A 23125-nucleotide genomic window follows, 5' to 3' on the forward strand; every position below is an offset into this window, starting at 1 on the left:
CAACTTTTATTTTCAAACCGGAAGCCAACATAACTGTCAAAATAACAGCAAATACGTACCTGTCTATTTGAAATTAATAAAACAACTGGTGAAATCAGAACCGCAGAAATAAATCCCATCAACGTGAGAAGGAAGACACTGCAGAAATAAGGTACGCAGAAAGTTAATACCACATAATTTTTGTAAAAATCGCAGAATATTCAGCCCGCAGAAATAAGTACTTATACGGTATCTTTAGCATTTCTCTCTTGTAGATATTCTTACACGCGCCTTCAAATTACTACTTATAATACATATCAGTTAAAACCTTTCTTTAAAGTGCCTGTTCAAATTAGCGCTGTAGTTGCATGCATATTCACATTTATTGCATCTGAAGGCAGCAATTCTTTCCAGTATGTATTTAATCACCCCTATTGGATGTACGCACGTATTGTGTGTACAATATACTGACTAAAGTTAATAGTGTATGTACAATGCATGTGTACATTCAATGTGGGAAAATTAATGCCAGCCCTGATTATGTTGACTACATGCATAATCAAACACATCGCATTTGAATTGTTTCTCTCCAGTATGTATTTTGATATGTTTCTTCGAATCCGTATGTTGACTACATGCATAATCACATAAATCACATTAAAACCGATTCTCTCCGGTATGTAGTTTAATATCTTTCTTCAGATCATTATGTTAAATACATGCATAATCACGATAATCACAAACATCACATTTAAAATGTTTCTCTTCTGTATGTATTCTTGTATGTCTCTTCACAACACTTTTACAACTACATGTTTATTCGCAATCATCCCTTTTAAAGCATTTCTCTCCTGTATGTTTTTTTTTTACATGTGTCCTCAGATTACTACTCTGACTACATGCATAATTACACATATCACATTTAAATCGTTTCTCTCCAGTATGTATTCTTACATGAGTCTTCAGATGACTATGTTGACTACATGTATAATCACACACATCACATTTATATGGTTTCTCTCCTGTATGTATTCTTATATGTTTCTTCATAGTACCTCCATCTACACATGCATAATCACAAACATCGCATTTATATGGTTTCTCTCCTGTATGTATTCTTATATGTCTCTTCATTGTACCGCTATCTCTACATGCATAATCACAAACATCACATTTATAACGTTTTTCTTCAGTATGGGTTCTCATATGTCTCTTCAAATTAACACTGTAATTGCATGCATATTCACAAAAACCACATTTGAAACATTTAATTCCTGTATGCTTTTTTGTATGTCTTTTTATAGCAGTTCTATCACTACATGTGATATCACAATAGTAACATTTATATTGTTTCTCTCTAGTATGCATTCTTATATGTTTCTTCATTGCACTTCCATCTGTACATGCGTAATCACAAACATCACATTTAAAACATTTTTCTCCAGTATGAGTTCTCAAATGCCTCTTCAAATTAGCACTGTTATGGCATGCATATTCACAAAAACCACATTTGAAGCTTTTCTCTCCCGAATGTATTCTCATATGTAATTTAAGATTACTGCGTTGACTACATGCATGATCACAAACAGTACATTTAAATAGCTTTTCTCTTGTAGGTTTACTCATTATGCCTCTTAAACGATTCTGTCCCATATGTATCCTGATTTGAGATTTCAGATTAGCACTTGCATTAAATGCATAATCAAGTAACTGTGTCTATTAAACAACGCATTCAAAACGTTTCTCTCATGCATGTATTCTGAAATGAGTTACATGATCTCATTTAAAGCTTATTCACTTATTATTAAAGCTTTTGTATTCTGTTCATTTTCCCAGCTGTTTATTCAGATAACCTTTTTAATCGCATGCAAAATCACAATGCATTTTTCTTGTGCATTTCCTCTCATATGTTTCTTAGATGACATCTGAGATAACATTCTCAATATTTGCTGATTGAATTATAAACATTACCATCAACATTAGATTTAAAGTGTTTCTTTCATGTACATATTTTAAATGTCGCCTATAGAGCTTAGTTCTGTGACATGTATTATAAGAAATATCACTTTTGTACTATTTCTTCTACGTCATGACCATACTGTTTCTGACATTTTCTACACCTGTACTCATTAATTCATTTGCCTACACTTCTCATAATGCTGATTTATACAAAGGCTGGCATCAATGAGATATGTTGGTTTTACATCTGCATAGACCTACAAAAGACAAAATGTTACAGAAAATTACACATATATAAAACAACCAGCCATTCTCATGTAGGGAAATTCAAGACAAAATTCACTCAATCCCTATTTAACCCTTAGCCTGCTGGCGGCAAATGATTTTGCCTTTGCGACCAATGCAGACCAAGATCAGCTGATCAGCTGTTCGCCATTCAGTCAGCATCTTTTTGTAATCACCCCTTTTAACAGTTAACGGTACTGTCCAAATTGAAAGATGGACAAGTTCATTTTAGAAATTTAGCAGGGTAAGGGTTAAATTGTGCTTGTGTTGATTTTTCATCTCAATACTTGATTAAGGGTATACAATGTAGCTATGTCAGAACAAGTAGGCAAGTTTTTAAATTGTGTGTAACTTTTGAATTTATTTAAGTGCAATCTGAATGTGCAACCAAGAAAGAAAAAGGGAGGAAATATAGTTTTAGAAACTTAAATTTAAAATGAATTTCGACTAAATATATAATTGTTAATGCAAATCTTCTACAAATTTAATAGAAGAGTTCTTGCATTCATACCATTCCATAGGCTACATGTATGTATGTGTAACATGGTATTGAATTGTTCACTACTGTTATATTGCGTAACACTGAATATTTGGTTATTCTTACATATTTTCATATTTGTTATTATACTTATTTTCTAATTGAAAATGTATATGTCACTGGATTTTATGATTTTCATCTTAATTCAAAATTGATACTTTACAATTACATTCTTAGATATAGCTTTATCCTATGGCTTCAGTTTATTTTCCTATGTGTCTGTCATTAAGACCTTAAGCCATATGTTCTATCGTTAAATTATTCACACTATCTGTTTAGAACCTTTGATAAAATACTTTTCCGGTCATTTGACGTTTTTGTTTGATTGTTAATCATCTTAACTGGATAGCTGCAAGCCAAAAAGTCAACAGTGCTTATTTAACATGTTTAAAGAGTTTATCTTCTGTATGTTTTCTCACATGTGCCTCCAAATAAGTCTTTTAATTACACACATTACAGCAAACTGTAACACTGCATTTGAATATGACTACATTTAAAACATCTTCTGTATACTTTTCATCAATTTTTCTTTTAAATTAGCACCGTAATCACATACATATAAAAACAGTTTCGTGTTTTCTCTCCTGTATGCATTCAAAGATGTGTTTACAAATTACTTTGGTTAAATGTACCAGATGTATGATAAAAAACATAACTTTTATCCATTTCCCTGTGCGTATTTTTATATGTGTTTTTCAGATCACTCTTCTGACTAATTATGTGTTTTTCAGATCACTCTTCTGACTAAATGCACACTCATTATTCCCTGTATTTAGTGTATTTCACATTATTATCATTTAAAATGTTTGTCTCCTGTATGCATTCTTTTATGTCTTTTCATAGTACTTCCTTCTATATATGAACAATCTCTAAACATGCTACAAGCATATCTTTAGCATTTCTCTCTTGTAGATATTTTTACACGAACCTTCAAATTACTACTCATAATACATATCAGTTAAAACCTTTCTTTAAAGTGCCTGTTCAAATTAGCGCTGTAGTTGCATGCATATTCACATTTATTGCATCTGAAGCAATTCTTTCCAGAATGTATTATATAACCCCTACTGGATGTACAAACATATTGTGTGTACAATATACAGACTAAAGTTAATAGTGTACGTACAATGCATGTGCACATTCAACGCAGGAGAATTTATGCCAGCCCTGATTATGTTGACTACATGCATAATCAAACACATCGCATTTGAATTGTTTCTCTCCAGTATGTATTTTGATATGTTTCTTCGAATCCGTATGTTGACTACATGCATAATCACATACATCACATTAAAACCGTTTCTCTCCAGTATGTAGTTTGATATCTTTCTTCAGATCATTATGTTAAATACATGCATAATCATGATAATCACAAACATCACATTTAAAATGTTTCTCTTCTGTATGTTTTCTTGTATGTCTCTTCATAGCACTTTTACAACTACATGTTTATTCGCAATCATCGCTTTTAAAGCATTTCTCTCCTGTATGTTTTTTCTTTACATGTGTCTTCAGATTACTATTCTGACTACATGCATAATCACACATATCACATTTAAATCGTTTCTCTCCAGTATGTATTCTTACATGAGTCTTCAGATGACTATGTTGACTACATGTATAATCACACACATCACATTTATATGGTTTCTCTCCTGTATGTATTCTTATATGTTTCTTCATAGTACCTCCATCTACACATGCATAATCACAAACATCGCATTTATATGGTTTCTCTCCTGTATGTATTCTTATATGTCTCTTCATTGTACCGCTATCTCTACATGTATAATCACACACATCACATTTACATGGTTTCTCTCCTGTATGTATTCTTTTATGTTTCTTCATAGTACCACTGTCTACACATGCATAATCACAAATATCACATTTATATGGTTTCTCTCCTGTATGTATTCTTTTATGTTTCTTCATAGTACCACTATCTACACATGCATAATCACAAACATCGCATTTATATGGTTTCTCTCCTGTATGTGTTCTTATATGTCTCTTCATTGTACCGCTATCTCTACATGCATAATCACAAACATCACATTTATAACGTTTTTCTTCAGTATGGGTTCTCATATGTCTCTTCAAATTAACACTGTAATTGCATGCATATTCACAAAAACCACATTTAAAACATATATCTCCTGTATGCTTTTTTGAATGTCTTTTTATAGCAGTTCTATCACTACATGTGATATCACAATAGTAACATTTATAATGTTTCTCTCTAGTATGCATTCTTATATGTTTCTTCATTGCACTTCCATCTGTACATGCGTAATCACAAACATCACATTTAAAACATTTTTCTCCAGTATGAGTTCTCAAATGCCTCTTCAAATTAGCACTGTTATGGCATGCATATTCACAAAAACCACATTTGAGAAGCTTTTCTCTCCCGAATGTATTCTCATATGTAATTTAAGATTACTGCGTTGACTACATGCATGATCACAAACAGTACATTTAAATAGCTTTTCTCTTGTAGGTTTACTCATTATGCCTCTTTAACGATTCTGTCCCATATGTATCCTGATTTGAGATTTAAGATTAGCACTTGCATTAAATGCATAATCAAGTAACTGTGTCTATTAAACAATGCATTCAAAACGTTTCTCTCATGCATGTATTCTGAAATGAGTTACATGATCTCATTTAAAGCTTATTCACTTATTATTAAAGCTTTTGTATTCTGTTCATTTTCCCAGCTGTTTATTCAGATAACCTTTTTAATCGCATGCAAAATCACAATGCATTTTTCTTGTGCATTTCCTCTCATATGTTTCTTAGATGACATCTGAGATAACATTCTCAATATTTGCTGATTGAATTATAAACATTACCATCAACATTAGATTTAAAGTGTTTCTTTCATGTACATATTTTAAATGTCGCCTATAGAGCTTAGTTCTGTGACATGTATTATAAGAAATATCACTTTTGTACTATTTCTTCTACGTCATGACCATACTGTTTCTGACATTTTCTACACCTGTACTCATTAATTCATGTGCCTACACTTCTCATAATGCTGATTTATACAAAGGCTGGCATCAATGAGATATGTTGGTTTTACATCTGTATAGACCTACAAAAGACAAAATGTTACAGAAAATTACACATATATAAAACAACCAGCCATTCTCATGTAGGGAAATTCAAGACAAAATTCACTCAATCCCTATTTAACCCTTAGCCTGCTGGCGGCAAATGATTTTGCCTTTGCGACCAATGCAGACCAAGATCAGCTGATCAGCTGTTCGCCATTCAGTCAGCATCTTTTTGTTATCACCTCTTTTAACAATTAACGGTACTGTCCAAATTGAAAGATGGACAAGTTCATTTTAGAAATTTAGCAGGGTAAGTTTTAAATTGTGCTTGTGTTGATTTTTCATCTCAATACTTGATTAAGGGTATACAATGTAGCTATGTCAGAACAAGTAGGCAAGTTTTTAAATTGTGTGTAACTTTTGAAATTATTTAAGTGCAATCTGAATGTGCAAACAAGAAAGAAAAAGGGAGGAAATAATAGTTTTAGAAACTTAAATTTAAAATGAATTTCGACTAAATAATTTATATAATTGTTAATGCAAATCTCCTACAAATTTAACAGAAGAGTTTTTGTATTCATATCATTCCATAGGCTATGTATGTGTAACATGGTATTGAATTCTTCATTACTGTTTTATTGCGTAACACTGAATATTTGGTTATTCTTACATATTTTCATATAAATTTGTTATTATACTTATTTTCTAATTGAAAATGTATATGTCACTGGATTTTATGATTTTCACCTTAATTCAAAATTGATACTTTAAAATTACATTCTTAGATATAGCTTTATCCTATGGCTTCAGTTTATTTTCCTATGTGTCTGACATTAAGACCTTAAGCCATATGTTCTATTGTTACATTATTCACACTATCTGTTTAGAACCTTTGATAAAATACTTTCCTAGTCATTTGACATTTTTGTTTGATTGTTAATCGTCTTAACTGGATAGCTGCAAGCCAAAAAGTGAACACTTACTGATCAAAGTATTTCCTGCCAGATTTTATTTAATTAGTGTCAAAATAGTAAAATCTCACATGTCAATTAGATTTACCATTTATGCAAATTAGTTGAAATAGATTTTTATTGGTTAAAGACATTTTTTGATGTCCAACCTCTTTTGAAACTGTAACATTTGTTTTATACAAAAATCAGTCTTCAAGTTGCTTTACAAGGAATTACATTTAAAATAACTTACTTAAGAAATGATTAATATTTGGTGCTAGCCTAACTATCTGGACTTTATTATCTACACTTAATTATAAAGTTAATCTGGACTTAGTAGAATTATGCTGAAACTTATAATGTGGACAATGTCAATATTTATTATTGCGGAAATAAAATACGGAAAACACCACAAATGTTTTTGTAACTGCAATCTGCATCCTAATCATTTAGCTCGTGACCTACTATCATAGAAAGAGGGCGATGAGCGTCACCACTTGGCGAGCTAGATTCCACAAAAAGCTTACACAGTACCGACAAACCGGGCGGGTTCAGCGACCCACGGTCACAGCTGTCTTGGGCCAGAAAAAATACCTTTTTAATGTTACCTGACAAAAAATATTAGGGTAGGTAAGTAGGGATTTGTTTTCTTTTCTAACTTTTGTTTCATGAAGAAACTTTAATAATAATTAATATTCATGTACCATTAACAACAGCATTCTCACCAACTTTTTTTACTTTTTGGACTAGACTATAACATATGGTAATTGTCAGTCTTTGATAGACTGGCTCCTATCCCTATGTTTGTTCTTAGGCAGTGGCTACGATTACGGTACCGTAATCCTAGCCTCCGATTCTAGGATTACGGAAGTTCCGTATTCCTAGACATACCTATGAGAATAAGCTAGGATTACGGAAGTATTTAAGAGGCATCAAATATAATACATGCATAAATGATGTTGTAAACTTACTTTTTTCACTTAAAATAGCGAACTGAAATACGAAAACGAATACGGGTGTTGATTTCGCCCGATTCTATATGCGAGGAAATCTAAAGTGACTGGCAAAAGCAAATCATAAACTTTTAAGGAATAAATATTTAAAAAAATATTTTTGAGCTATTATTAAGAATATATATAATTCTTCATTTGTCTGCCAATTTTCAAACAAGAAATATATTTATTAAGTGTGGTTTTGGAAAGAAAAACTTATTTATACATACGGATGTTGATTTCGCCTGTTTCTTTAAGATTATACTAACCCGAAATGGCTGATCGATAGCACGAAATAATAGGGCAGGCATGAAAAAAAACACACACGATATGTTTAGTGAAATAAGTTAGTTTACAATAACATGTGTGCATGTCCTAACATACATTTGATGCCTCTTAAGTATTTCCGTAATCCTAGCCTATCCTCATAGCTGTGTCTAGGAATACGGAACTTCCGTAATCCTAGAATCGGAGGCTAGGATTACGGTACCGTAATCGTAGCCGCTGCCTTGTTCTTATCTACATATATAGGCCTATATAAGTTTATTCATTGAGAGGGAAGTAACTCCAGCAGGTTGTTTCTACATTGGCATTTTTCTTGCCCCTGGCTCCGAACATAGGTCACGGTGGGGAAACCACGTGACTAACTTGGGTAACGTGCACGCAAAAGTGCTAAAAATAGGCCCGCTTCAGGTATGTTTTTTCACTATAACTTTTTTGATCCGCAATTGTTTTAAACGAGATTACGTGCATAAACCCCGCAATAAAAAGCTCTTTCATCGGATGTATGTAACTTGATGAAACTCTCTCCCGTTTTTACGTAATCCTTGCCCAACCGATTCGAAAGATGCAAAATATTTTGGTAACGAACACGTCTGTTCACAAGTTACGCACCTAGCACAGATTCTGCAGAGAATTTCCGCTGGAATTTAAGTTTAAAATAAAGCTTGTCATTGTCCAAAGTCCTGTACCAAATAATTAACATGACTATTCGGGAATATTAAAGATATCGTAAGACAAAGGGTGCGGTAACGTACACGTTGCGGTTTTTCAGGAGGTGACGTACACGTCATTTTTCCCCAGAGGGTAACGTACACGTCAAAGACTATTTATCATGCATGTAGACCATCTTTGTCTTTAAATGACTGAATTGTTAACATTTTGACATTTTGATTGTTAAAAAAGATGCAAATGCTGGGAATAGGCTGTTTTTCTTTCGGTATGTTAATATACACAGAAATGCTACAGTGAAAATGTGTAGAGTCGGTCTTCATCCTAGCTTGGAAATAATTACACGTTTACAGCTCTTGTATATCTATACATAAATAGGCAAGATGATAAAATTTTGAAATTATTTTGCTCTAAATCCATCATATGCGCAACTGACCATGTATCTTTGAGTGAAAAAGTTGACAGTTGCTTACGGGTGATGGAAGCCTAGTACTTGTTCTTTCCAGTAACGATAGTTAGTTTAGTTGTCCGCACCATAATTATGATTCTGACTTTTGATAGAGACAAACAAAAAGAAGTATTAAATACGCATATAGGTATAATTGTTGCACCGAGAGTAACAGCAGTAAAACTATTATCTATTTATAGCACGGAGAATGAATATATTTGCCAGGAGTGCGAAATGTCTTTTCGGAGAAAAAGTAATTTAAAGGCGCACGAGAAGAGACATAGTGGAGCGTGAACCTACCACTGTTGTGGGAAAAACTTTTTTCGGACGACCCATTTTCTAAAAATAACAACAGAAAAAAACTTGTTACTTTTCTTTTTGACATGTTTATATTTTTTATATCATTGATTTTACTTGGATTCCATACAAGTTTCTTATACATACAGAGAGGTAATTAAAAATGGAGTCAGTAAGAGTTATGATTCCTTAACACTGCACTTTCTTTCACTAACCTGTATTAATGTACAAAGTATCAAATCAATCCTTCATAGTTTTTGGCTTGGGCTTCAGTCAAGCTTCTTGCTTTTCCTTTTCATGCATAAAGGGAGGTGATTCAAAAATGGGGTCAGCTAAAGTAATGGTTCTTTGACACTGCACTTTGCTTCACTGACCTCTATCAATGTATCAAGTATCAAGACAATCCTTTTTATGGTTTTGACATTGGCCCCAGAAAAGTTGTTTCCATAGATAAAGGGAGGTTATTCAAAAATAAGATCAGTTAGAGTTATGGTTCTTTGACACTGTACTTCCTTTCATTGGACCTCTATTTAGGTGCAAAGTTTCAAGTCAATCCTTTATATAATTTCGACTTGGGCTTCAGACAAGCTTTCTATATAACGATAAAGGGAGGTAATTTAAAAATGTGACCATTACACTGCGCTTCCTCTGTCAATGTGTAAAGTATCATCAAATTCTTCAAATAGTTTTTGACTTGGGCTCTGGACAAGTCTTTTTATAAGGATAAGGGGAGATAATTGAAAAATGGGACCACCTAGAGTTATGGTTCTTTGATACTGCACATCCTCTCACTGTGTTCGATCATTGTATGAAGTAACAAATTAGCACCTTTATTATTTCTTGAGTTATGCTCCGGATAAGAAGCGTGACGGACGCCAGCCGGTCGCCAACGGACAAAAAGACGGACGACGGAAAAATGATCACTATATCGCCCCCTTACTGCAAAAAAAAAAGTGCCTTCTTTATTCATATGCTCATGGTACCTTTTTGCATTAAGGGGACGATATGTCGCAGCTACTTTGTAGTAGGCGACACAAAATCTGTCTAAGTCAACTGTACTTGGTTAAAAAAATCAACTTTTTTGCGACATTTTCTAACTTTTTTTGCGATCCAATATAGCTTAGTTTAGTAAAATAGTTAACTGTAATCTCGTTAATGCTTATATAAGGTATTTGATTTTGTAAATGAACAGCCTAAACATAACCGAGGCTGTTACTTTAAAGCTTTGAATGTAACTGACGCATTTATAGATCTATATTATCAGAATATGTCAGCATTTATAATTTAATCAACCGTGGAATGACTATGTCCTTAGATATGCAAAATTTAGGTCAATACTGATATGTTGTTTCAGTAAGGAAGTCTAAATGAATAACTAGCTGACCAACAAACTGTCACTAACACACAGAAAGAATAACATTACTCCCGCACGATAATTTAAACGACAACGTGTTTATATTATTGGCTGATTCTTATGGTCCAATGCATGATAGAACTCAAACAGTTTGTCAATGATTCAAATAAGGTGCATGCTGTCATATTAAACAAAAAGATTTTCTGTATTGTAACGTTTTAATAAAGAAAAATCATGGTTATCAAGCATGCTATCGTTCAAGTTATCGTCCAGAATTTATACTAATTTCAGCATCTTTTTAACAATATAAAAAATGTTTACAGTTCAACGGGTCATCAAAAAGATTTGAACATATGGATTTGATTAAACCCTGCTGACAGACGGACATGGTTTATTCCCAGAAAACTAATTAACTTTTGATAGTTGGAGAAAAAAAAAGTTGACATTTAAAATGGCAACTGCTAACAATGTCTAGTTGTCAAAATAACATACACGATTAGACCATAAAATTCCAAATGCTATTCATTTTCACTGTAGCATTTCTGTATATACTAACCTACCGAAAGAAAAACAGCCTGTTCCCAGCATCTGCATCTTTTTTTAACAATATCAAAATGTTTACAGTTCAGTCATTTAAAGACAAAGATGTTCTACATGCATGATAAATAGTTTTTGACGTGTACGTTACCCTCTGGGGAAAAATGACGTGTACGTCACCTCCTGAAAACCGCAACGTGTACGTTACCGCACCCTTTATCTTACGATATCTTTAATATTCCTGAATAGTCATGTTAAATATTTGGTACAGGACTTTGGACAATGATAAGCTTTATTTTAAACCTAATTCCAGCGAAAATTCTCTGCAGAATCTGTGCTAGGTGCGTAACTTGTGAACAGACGTGTTCGTTACCAAAATATTTTGCATCTTTCGAATCGGTTGGGCAAGGATTACGTAAAAACGGGAGAGAGTTTCATTAAGTTACATATATCCGATGAAAGAGCTTTTTATTGCGGGGTTTATGCACGTTATCTCGTTTAAAACAATGGCGGATCAAAAAAGTTATAGTGAAAAAACATACCTGAAGCGGGCCTATTTTTAGCACTTTTGCGTGCACGTTATCCGATTTAGTCACGTGGTTTCCCCACCGTGACAGGTATGGTTCAGCCATCAGATAAAATGTGCTATTTTAGAGGCATAAGTTTTTTTTATTTTGCCTGCGGTATCTATATAAAAATAACCATGCAGCCAGGGAGCCAGGCTAAGTCTTTGAAATCGGTCTGCCTTGCAGTCGAAAATTTAGAAGTAAGCAGAAATCACATGGCAGGCCGTAAGGTCTACAAATTAAATACTGTATAGACTGGGGTGTGGAAGTAGGAAGGGGTAAATGTCTTCAGGTGAGGGAGTAATTTATTTTTTAAACTGCTTCCACACATTGGGTGGGGGTGGATATTATTGCCAATATTGGAACAGCTCATTTGGGATTTGTGTAATGCCGAGGCTAAATATATGACTGCCATGCGAATAATATATTACGGAGATGGCAGCCATGTCCCTATTCCGTTATTCACACGGCAGTCATGTACCTTAAAAATTATTCGCACGGCAGCAATTGTAAGGCCTATGGAAGAAAGGTTTTTTCTGCTGAAAGTACAGATTTCGCAATAATTTTCGTTCTTTGATGTATATATTTAAAGGCCCGGAATTTTGAAGAAAGTATCATAGTGTTTTAGGGGAATGGTGGCAGGGCCGTAAGGAGGGGAAAATTGCGCCATAATCACTAAAGTAAAGGAACAATTGCGTCGTGATTAAAGCAATATTTTTCATAAATATGTTACACTAAAAAAGCAAATGATTCAAAAGCACATTGTCCGATGTTTAAAATGGTACAGTTTACATTATCATGTACATCTAGAAAGGGTTTTGTTGGTTGGGATATGTAAAAAAAAATATATATATATAGCCCTAAAAACAGCCAAAAAATCACTGTTATCATATAATCCCTCCTGCACAATAAAAGATTCGAGATGCACTATTTATTTATTTATAAATCTATTTTTTTTTATTCATGACCACATCTATTCAACTTATTTGCACTGCAGAACTATTTTCCGGAATGTGTATAAAAATACTAAAATGTTAACGTAATAACTAATATACACTTTATTCAAAGTACACAACTTTCACAAAATTTATTTAATACACAAAATAATTTCCGACCACCATCCGATTCACTTGAATTAATACCGACTACTTTTTGAAGGTGTGGAGGAAAAACTTATATTTAAATTAATTTAGTGGAGACAAGTTAAACAACAATAACAAGACTCTCGTCAGCCGAACGTTATTTTATCTAAAAATAGATTGCGAAATCCATACTTTTCCGCTATTCTCCGTATACAACTATGCTTCTTCAGTACGATTCACGGTACGACGATAAGGAACAACCGACTAAGATTGCCATGTCCCTAAGAAAATATTCGCGCGGCTGCCGTGTCCATAAGAAATCATTCGCATGGCTGCCATGTAAATAGTCACGCCGTTTGTCAGGTCTAAGAAAGTGGTATATTTACAGATTATTTGTAAATTTACTCAGTACAGATAATCTTTTACAGATTTTTAGATCTATAAATTTACAGACTGTGTGTATGAAACTGATGAAATTACCTTTATTCTCAAAACCGAAACTTGAAATTAATTGATTTATTTACAGGTACGTGTCACAAATTGACATACGGGCCTTATTTTATCTGTATTGTAAATGCAGGTATTGCATCATCTTTTTGTAAATTTTTGAGTTATTGAGGTAAATGTCAGATTTCACGCATAAAATACCTCTCATGTTTTTCTGTATTTCATAACTTAAATTTCCATGTAAATTTCATTAAATTCGGTTCAGTAATAAGAAAGTTGATATTTTATAAACTTCAGTAATTCATGTTTTTATTCCCAAAACCACTATAATGGGCCTCAAATTGTCAATTTCAATCCGCGCCAAAGTAGTTAGATTTCCCGACTATATCGTGAATCCCATGGAAACACAAATAGTCGGAGTCCACGGCTTAGCCGTGAATCCCATGAAATTTAGTATTTGGCGGGACATTATCCTTTAAATAGACTGGACTAGATATGCCTTGCGCACACCACCTTCCGACATTATAGACGAATCTATGTCTGAATTATTTTCTTGCTAGAAATTTATGCTCGATCGAGGTAAGAAATATATTTGTTAGATTTTTGTATGATTTTTGCATTACGATTTTTATTTGGTAATTTTTTGTGCATTCTACAGAATTCTGTAACATTTACTTTTCGGCACATGATTTTGGCTAGTTTCGGTATGTCAGGATAATTTATTAATTTTTTCAGACTTTTGTAAATTATTTCGAAAGAGGAGTCTAAACGTTTCGTTTATATAAGATGTTAGATATATACTGAAATTTGTATCGTGATAATTGTAAAGCACTGTTGCAAAAACTTATGTCAAACATTTTGTTAATTATGGAACGCCATTACTGCATTGTATTGTTATGTATAAATCTATATGGCAAGTCTAGTACTGTGTATGTAATATATTATTGTAATTTGAAATTGTTACCAGTCTATTGCATATACATAAAATGTCCGTTTTGTTGTATGACATTAGACATTATATTGATACAAATTATTATATAACGTTTGATTTACATTGAATTTTGTTAATTTGTAGTTGTAAATAATAGCTGCAGTTTATCATTTCCGTATCTATAATGTTTCATCATATACTTTTCATATCTTTTTCATACTTTAATTTTAGTCTTTTAAGTAAGTACTTTTTGTAATAATGGAAGTAATTAGTGACGTATTTTAATAACGTGACGTATGAATTTAGTAGCACATATATTTTGTATAAGTAGCACGTATTATTTATGGGAGCCTACGGAGGTATGGTGTACCCAAAGGAGCAGTTATATGCCCTGACTTATTTGTTTTGCTATGGTGCTTACCATATGTTATATATTTTAGCTTCTTCCGCCAGACGATTTTCCTGGTGATGTCATAACCCGGAAGTACAATGCCCGAGGTTCACTTGTCTTCACTCGCCTGGATGTGATTTTCCCAGCGCAGAGCTTTCATCCCATGGTTGTGCCGTAAACCGCAAAGACGCTGATTTTTGTTATCCTCTGAAGTCAGCTCAGGGATGCAATCACTACCACCATAGGGAGCCAATACGGAACCAACGTATTCACGGTTTAAAGGGACTGGACTAGAAGATATGTTGTCATATATTGTTTGTGCTACTTAAAGTTCGTTATTAAATTAAAGAACTGTACCACGTCACATTAGAATGGAACTATACGAACTTTGTATCTGGTGATACTGAACTTTTATTTTTTTTTTCTTATAATCAGTTTTTTTTTCATATCATCTATTCATTGTAAATAATCATCTTATGTAAATAAATTTGTAAATATTGTAAAGGGTGTTGATTTGTTCTGATGGTTACTGTCGCCGGTACGGCCTTTCCTGTCACAGTACGTTATGCATAAATTAAGGTCATTTGTGAGTTTATGCCAATTTTGTTGACTTTAAGTTTTTGGCATTTTCAGAAAAGGAAGTGACTATTTGTACGGTCCCGTCTAAATAGCCTGTTAGGCTATTTGTACGGCTCTCCCGTACGAATACTGAAATAGCCCACAGGTGTCTATTTGTATGGCAGTTTTGTATTACACTGTACTGAAGTCATTCAGCCGATTTCTTTACTTTTCAGTAGCAAGTATTTCAGAAGTATTTATAACTCTTTAGTCCCGGAAATATTAAAATTTATTTATGAATAGCTCTCTACTAAAGTAGTGAAACAAATTCAACAATTTATGAGCATAATCCATGCTAAAATAACTAAATTCTTCAGTCTCGAGAAAAACACAAAACCGTTATGGCGTACAAAGTGCTAACTAGAAATTGCTTTTGTAAAAAAGCACGTCTCCCCCAATGCAAAGTCCTATAGGCAAGAAGTCAATAGGGGTCAGGAGCGAAAGTCAAAGAGACACTGATGGCTGGCTGCAATAGGGATCATCTACTTGGCATGTCCAGTCATCCCGCTAAGTTTCAACACTCTTGGCCTAGTGGTTCTCAAGTCAACTGTTCAGGCTCCTGTGACCTTGACCTTTGCTCAAGTGACCTCAAAATTAATAGGGGTCATCTTCTCTGCATGTCCAATCATCCTATTAGGTTTCAACATTCTAGGTCAAGTGGTTCTCAAGTTATTTTCCGGAAATTAGTTTACATGACCAGGCCCCTGTGACCTTGACCTTTAAAAGACTGACCCAAAAATCAATAGGGGTCATCTACTCTGCATGTTCAATCATCCTATGAAGTTTCAACATTCTGGGTCGAGTGGTTCTCAAGTTATTGATCGGAAATTGTTTTCCATGTTCAGGCTCCTGTGACCTTGACCTTTAACAGTGACCCAAAAATCGATAGGGGTCATCTACTCTGCATGTTCAATCACCCTATGAAGTTTCAACATTCTTGGTCAAGAGGATCTCAAGTTATTGATCGGAAACGGTTTTTGATGTTCAGGCCCCTGTGACCTTGACCTTTAACAGAATGACCCCAAAATCAATAGGGGTCATCTACTCTGCATGATCAATCATCCTATTAAGTTTCAGCATTCTGGGTCAAATGGTTCTCAAGTTACTGACCGGAAATGGTTTTCCATGTTCAGGCCCCTGTGACCTTGACCTTCAACAGAGTGACCCCAAAATCAATAAGGGTCATCTACTGTGCATGACCAATCATCCTATGAAGTTTCAACATTCTGGGTCAAGTCGTTCTCGAGTTATTGATCGGAAATTGTTTTCCATGTTCAGGCCCCTGTGACCTTGACCTTCGACGGAGTGACCCCAAAATCAATAGGGGTCATCTTCTGTGCAAGATCAATCATCCTATGAAGTTTCAACATTCTGGGTCAAGTTGTTCTTGAGTTATTGATCCGAAATGGTTTTTGATGTTCAGGCCCCTGTGACCTTGACCTTCGACGGAGTGACCCCAAAATCAATAGGGGTCATCTACTGTGCATGACCAATCATCCTATGAAGTTTTAACATTCTGGGTCAAGTCGTTCTCGAGTTATTGATCAGAAATTGTTTTCCATGTTCAGGCCCCTGTGACCTTGATCTTCAACGGAGTGACCACAAAATCAATAGGGGTCATCTACTGTGCATGACAAATCATCCTATGAAGTTTTAACATTCTGGGTCAAGTCGTTCTCGAGTTATTGATCGGAAATTGTTTTCCATGTTCAGGCCCCTGTGACCTTGACCTTCAACAGAATGACCCCAAAATCAATAGGGGTCATCTACTGTGCATGACCAATCATCCTATGAAGTTTCAACATTCTGGGTCAAGTCGTTCTAGAGTTATTGATCGGAAATGGTTTTCCATGTTCAGGCCCCTGTGACCTTGACCTTTGACGGAGTGACCCCAAAAACAATAGGTGTCGTCTCCTCCATAAGCCCTATCAACCTATGAAGTTTGAAGGTTCTAGGTCAAATGGTTCTCCAGTTATTGCTCGGAAATGAAGTGTGACGTACGGACGGACGGAGGGACAGGGCAAAAACAATATGTCCCCCAGGGGAGACATAATTACTATCAATAATTTATCAAATTTGCGATCGTGTTTTTCTCAGGATTAAATAATTATAAATATTTCCGTTTCCTGTTTTCTGTCTAAATGTATCTAAAACGATGAAAAATGCTGTTAAAATTCAATATTCAACAAGCCTCCAACCCGACTGAGCTATTTATAAATAAAATATTTAAAAAAATACACGTAATATAACAACAACTTTTTTCATGAGCACAATCCATGTCTTAAATACTAAAGAAAACAGTAGTATTATAATTATTATTTTAATTCATCAGTCCAGAGAAAAGCAAGAATTTCATAAAAGCTTCCAATTTCAGCGTACAAATAACAATTATTATTTATCGAATTTGTGATGGTATTTTTCCAGGGATTAAAGAGTTTTAAATACTTCTGAAATACTTGCGACTGAAAAGTAAAGAAATCGATTGAAAAATATAACAGTTGAATGACTTCAGTTCAATGTCATACAAAACTGCTGTACGAATAGGCACCTGCGGGCTATTTCACTATTCATATGGGAGAGCCGTATGTATAGCCTCACCAGGCCGTATGAAGTATGCCACTTCCTTCAGAAAAATCAAACTTCAAAGTCATCAGAAATTACTGAAAGTTCCAACTGACCTTTATTTACGCATAGGCTTACCATTTATATAAGTAAATCAATTTTTTAATTTCAAGCTGCGATTTTGAGTCTAAATATGATTTTAGCAGTTTTCAAACACTTGATCTGTACTGCTACTGATGATAAACCCGAACAGAAAATGAGGTTTTTTACCTGTATTAAACTTTTTTATTTCTGCAAATTGTAATCAATGGTAGGTAACAAAATAAAGCTTAACATTTGCTGAAAACTTTACATAATTCAAATTTACATTTAGTAAACAAACTCACACGAAGTGAGGCCCTGAAAGGGGTATGTAAAAAGGGGACTGTATGAACGTTGACTGATGATAAATTCGAACACTTTGTCATTTACAAAAATTTCTTGGTATTATTATATTGAAACTTTCCCAAAAAAGCTGCAACAGTCATTCCTCATCAAGTAATGAAAAGTTACCAAATGTCAGGCCTTCATGTTTCGACAGTGAGCATGCGCAAAAAACACCCTCTTCCCCAGTAATTTTGGATAAATATTTTTTATACAAATTTATGTAAGTCATTTATTTATACAGAATATTTACCAATTTTGTTTTTGTTTACACCAGTTGCTGTTGTAAGTGGAAACTATTAGCAGTCAGGGGTGTAACTGTTTTCAGTTATGTAACCTATTTCAGTTACTTTTTCAAGCATTTTATAACCTGTATTATTTAGTTATAAAATATAGTTAACTCGGGTAAGTTATTCAAAAAAAGTCTTTTTGCTGTTCTCACAAAGTGACCTTTAAAGTGAAATTAGTAGCAAACTGAGGCTAATCAAATTCTCTTTTAGTCTGAGCATGACCTGATAAGCATAATGGGATAATAATGAGATATTAAGAGTTTTATAGCTTTAAAGCTTCTGGTAAAACTTTATCAGCTTTGCGTAAAAAATTTTACTGCATAGCTGGAAAGATAAAAGGTCAAGTATTCAGGAAATAATTGCATTAGTCACATTCAAAATGAGGAATTGTCACAGGAGGGCTTTGTAATATTTCATGATAACTGAAACAAGTTATGAAATTTTAACCAATAAGTCAAATGGGTTATAAACTGCGATAACTTGAAACAGTTACACCCCTGACTGATTAGATGGTGTGTTCAACTTTATAAATAACCAATTGCAATCCAATATTTCCAAGGTGGTCGACTTTATCTGACATCTGTCCGGATTTATCATCAGTACCAGTACAGCAGATTGAAAAATCTGTAAATTGATAGATTATCTTTAAATTTTTTCTTCTTCTTCCAGTATCAATCATTTCAATGCAGATAATCTGTAAATATACCACTTTTCCAGATGGTTTTTCTAGCACATGATATTCGTTAATGATTGGTTGAAGTAATACAGATATACCCTCGAGTAACCTCAAACCGTGATACCCTTAATTTCTTGATACCGGAAAATTTACATGTAGCTCGCGCACTGTTTTGTTTTCTGACGTCATAACCTGGAAGTCAACTTCAGAAACTTCATATCAACTTCTGCACCCAAAAAATGCTCCGTGTAGTACGTGAAAGTGGAGGAAAACAGTTTTACTTACCGTACTAACGTGAAATAGTATAAACAGATTAATGCAATAATGCACCTTACTGCTTCCATTAAATTATATATAATACATCGATGTTTCCTTAAAACAGCCTGTTGCAGCCGATTGTTTACATAATAAATTTGTACAAGAAGGTCACAGCCTCGGAAAACTGGTTGGTTCAAACGCTTTATTTAATTTAACGAAATGGAGAGAAAAAGGTACTACCTTATATGGTTAAAGACTCGAAAAGACTTTTGTGCAGTGTAAAAAATCCTGAAGTATTGTTGTTGGTTACTAAAAAGGCCATGCTGATTTGTCTCAATCGAAGCATTTTATCAATACACAGGTAACTGTCATATTCACTGATAGATAGATTGTTCATTGTAAACTTCTTTGTAAAATTGCTGTAGGTTTATAGAAGCCCACTTCTAGCAAAACGATAATACAGGCAGTATTCTCCAACTATCTTTGGCAAAGCCAACGAGAATGGTAATTTATGTATGAACATTAAATCATAACAGTATATTTGAGCCAAAAGTGTTATAAAATGAATAAATTTCGAATGTTACAGGGTCTCTGTTATTGCAGTACCTTTCATTCCGTTTAATTCAATCATTTCGCAAAGGTAACGAAAACTGTTCTACCAGTCTAAATGGAAGTCAGTTTCGGTTGATGTTTAAAAATGGCAGCGCCCATCAGTTGGCAACATAAAATCAAGGCCGTCGCAGGCGGTCCGGCCGGTCCGGCCATAGCCGGACCACTTTTTTGGCCGAGCATGACCAGTTGTTTTTTCGCATAAAATTTCAGCTTTTGCTTAGATTGAAAGTGCCGAAATATTGCCTTGCTAATTATCCGCAAGAGCGGTATCTGTCATAATTGCCCGCGGGGTGTGAAAACTTCGGCACACTTCGTGTCAAAAGTATCGACCCTGCTTGATTGGATTAATCATAATTAAACGCTTATCTGATATATCTTTAATCCGGTATGATCTAAAGGGCATTTTTTTATAATCTATAATAATTGTTTTGATGAAAAAAAAAAATAGTCGTATGTTTGAAAAAATTAGAAAAGATGTGTTTTTCGTGGTATAATAAAACAAAACTAACCGAAAGCTAATTTCTTCTAATTATTTTGAATAATCTTAAATAATTGCTTTAAATCAAATAAAATGCTTACGTACATCTCAACTAAATATAAAATAATATAAACTTCGTTTCTATCTTCTCTAAATTCTGAAACCGTATGCTTAACTCGTTGCTTAACGTATTGCTGCAAAATGGTCATACCTGAAATTCCAAAACAACCTAAGACATTTAAATTTCCGAAACGCACCTTTGGTCGGAAAAATCCGGTGAACAGAAGTTTTCAGCCTTTGTGGTTCACTAATAGATCGTGGTTGCATTACGATGAAACTAATGACCTTGCTTATTGTCATGTGTGTATGTTTGCTCACATAGACGGCAAGTTGTCAAGTTCGAATCTTGATAAAGCCTTCATTATTAATGCCACCGCCTGATGAGACTCACAGAGGGGTCAACATTCATTGGGCAAATGTCGGATAGTTATCCTTGAAAACTGTTATAAAATTGACTGAAAATCTTAATGGAAAATGCTTTCAAGATGCAAGGAAAACGTACTTACGGGCATCCCATATCTTAAAATTTTCTCGGGGGAGACCCCCCAAACCCCCCTTACGAGAGGGGGAAACCCCCTCTCCTGCTCTCCCCACTCTCCTGCCGTCGGCACTCGCGGGACGCCTTCGACGTCCCATGGCCGGACCACTTTTTCGAACCCGGCGACGGCCCTGAAAATACGTTTTGAAACTGTGGGGATAAAACGAGGAAAGATTTTCACTTGATATCAAAGTAAAATAGTTTGAGTTTATACAATTATTATTCACGAAATTGCGCGCTGTTTCCTTACCATAACGGAAACTGGTTACTCGAAGGTATATAACAGATATTAAAATAATGCTTACTTTTGGTCTAAAATGAAGATGTGACTTGTTTGCTCAGTCCTCTCTCTCGCAAGCAAATGGCGTAAAATTAACTAAGGGGAGGAACTTATATAATCTGGTATCAACCGGTATAGGTTGCATTATAGTAATTCAATTCCGTCTTTGTTATATCGATATATCCTTGTCTGGTCAAAGTTCGTGGCACAAGAAACAACCATTTCATATTTGAATAAAATTAGCAAACAGCAACAAATGTATACTTACAATTAAATATTTAATCTATTGTAGGAGGACCTGTTTCAGTGACTGACCTGTTTCAATGACCTTCTGAAAATCTGCTACCATTTCCAAGTGCAATATTTTAGGTAACTAATTATAGTAGGGTCGCTAACAGTAACATTTCAGCTTTCGATACGCTCGAAGAAAATGTTGTGCTGACAATGACAATTTGGTGGCATTGTTATTTCAATGGTAACCCCAATTATGAATGCTGTTCAGATTGGCTTGTTGATAATAAGCTCGCTTCATCTTGGAAAAACAGAATGTATGCTTTTCGGACCTAAGAAAAAACTAAGAAAAATTAAACATTTTAACATTGTTTGTAACGGTCATACCTTAGAAACTACAAAGCAAGTCAAATATCTAGGTTTAAATATTGAGAATACGCTATCAGGCGAAGCAATTGTTAATAATATTATTGCTAAAGTAAACCCAAGACTCAAATTTTTATACAGACAATGTAAAACACGCCATGTACCCGGATAATCCTAACTCTGTTCAGCGACCTTAACTCAGTGCCAACTTGGCTGACAGAAAGACGATGTATGTAGTTAATTTCCTTGTCTTTTTTCATGTTTTTATGTGAGTATGCAATGTTAGCGTAAAACTTTTGATAGTCATAATATCCTGTATTGATAAAATGTCTTGTGTACTAAATATTCCAATCGAAGTGTCACATTATGTGGCCGGAATTCATTAAAATGTACTCAAAAAAGTCTTCAAAATGAACATGTTTTATGTTTCTAACTGTTTTAAAGTACCAGAAATTGCAGTAAGACCTTACTTATTAAATGTATTAGTTCCATAAATATCTCTTTGACAATGTTTAACAGTATCAAAGTTTGAAATTGATTTTTATAGCTTAAAAAATGTATTGATTATGAGGTGGGTTTAAATTTGAGGATAATTCCTAACTGGAATAGGAAACAGTGCTGGATAAATATGAACTTAGAATGAATAAACACCTAACCAAACGAAAACGGCTGTTCGTCTGTGCTTTTTTATGGACTGCTGATGATCGAAGTTCTTTGATCTACCCACCCCTGCAGGGATGTGGTATTCCTATGTCCAACTTATCCGACTCTTGTTTTTTTGCCGGCGGACAAGTGCATTTTTCATTCTGTGTGTCCGTGGACAAGCATACTTTTTCAGGTATAAAATAAGAAAACATAAAATATCATTTAGAGTGTGTGTTGCTTCAAGTGTATGGAGGTGATAAAGATAATGGGTTCTTTGACTTGGTCTCGCGCACACTGTAACTCGGTAACTATGATA

At 34.2% G+C, this 23125-nt stretch overlaps 2 protein-coding genes across 2 annotated transcripts; both read right to left on the bottom strand.

Annotated features, from left to right (window-relative positions):
- Positions 1 to 795: 795 nt before the first annotated feature.
- On the bottom strand, positions 796 to 1605 carry LOC128549295 (zinc finger protein 677-like). Its single transcript, XM_053525864.1, has one exon. The coding sequence runs from the start codon at positions 1603 to 1605 to the stop codon at positions 796 to 798; it is 810 nt and encodes a 269-aa protein (XP_053381839.1).
- Positions 1456 to 21654, bottom strand: LOC123540962 (zinc finger protein 677-like). The gene is made up of 2 exons (XM_045326300.2): positions 21593 to 21654; positions 1456 to 5864 (listed from the first exon to the last, which is right to left on the bottom strand). The coding sequence occupies exon 2, from the start codon at positions 5030 to 5032 to the stop codon at positions 4211 to 4213; it is 822 nt and encodes a 273-aa protein (XP_045182235.2). The 5' UTR covers positions 5033 to 5864; positions 21593 to 21654; the 3' UTR covers positions 1456 to 4210.
- Positions 21655 to 23125: the final 1471 nt, after the last annotated feature.

Source organism: Mercenaria mercenaria, chromosome 16 (assembly GCF_021730395.1).
Source record: "Mercenaria mercenaria strain notata chromosome 16, MADL_Memer_1, whole genome shotgun sequence".
In the NCBI taxonomy this organism is placed as follows: Eukaryota; Metazoa; Mollusca; class Bivalvia; order Venerida; family Veneridae; genus Mercenaria; species Mercenaria mercenaria.

Excerpts from the sequence above, each read along its gene's own strand:
- LOC128549295 (XM_053525864.1), bottom strand. The coding sequence starts at position 1,605 with ATGAGTAAACCTACAAGAGAAAAGCTATTTAAATGTACTGTTTGTGAT.
- LOC123540962 (XM_045326300.2), bottom strand. The coding sequence starts at position 5,032 with ATGAAGAAACATATAAGAATGCATACTAGAGAGAAACATTATAAATGT.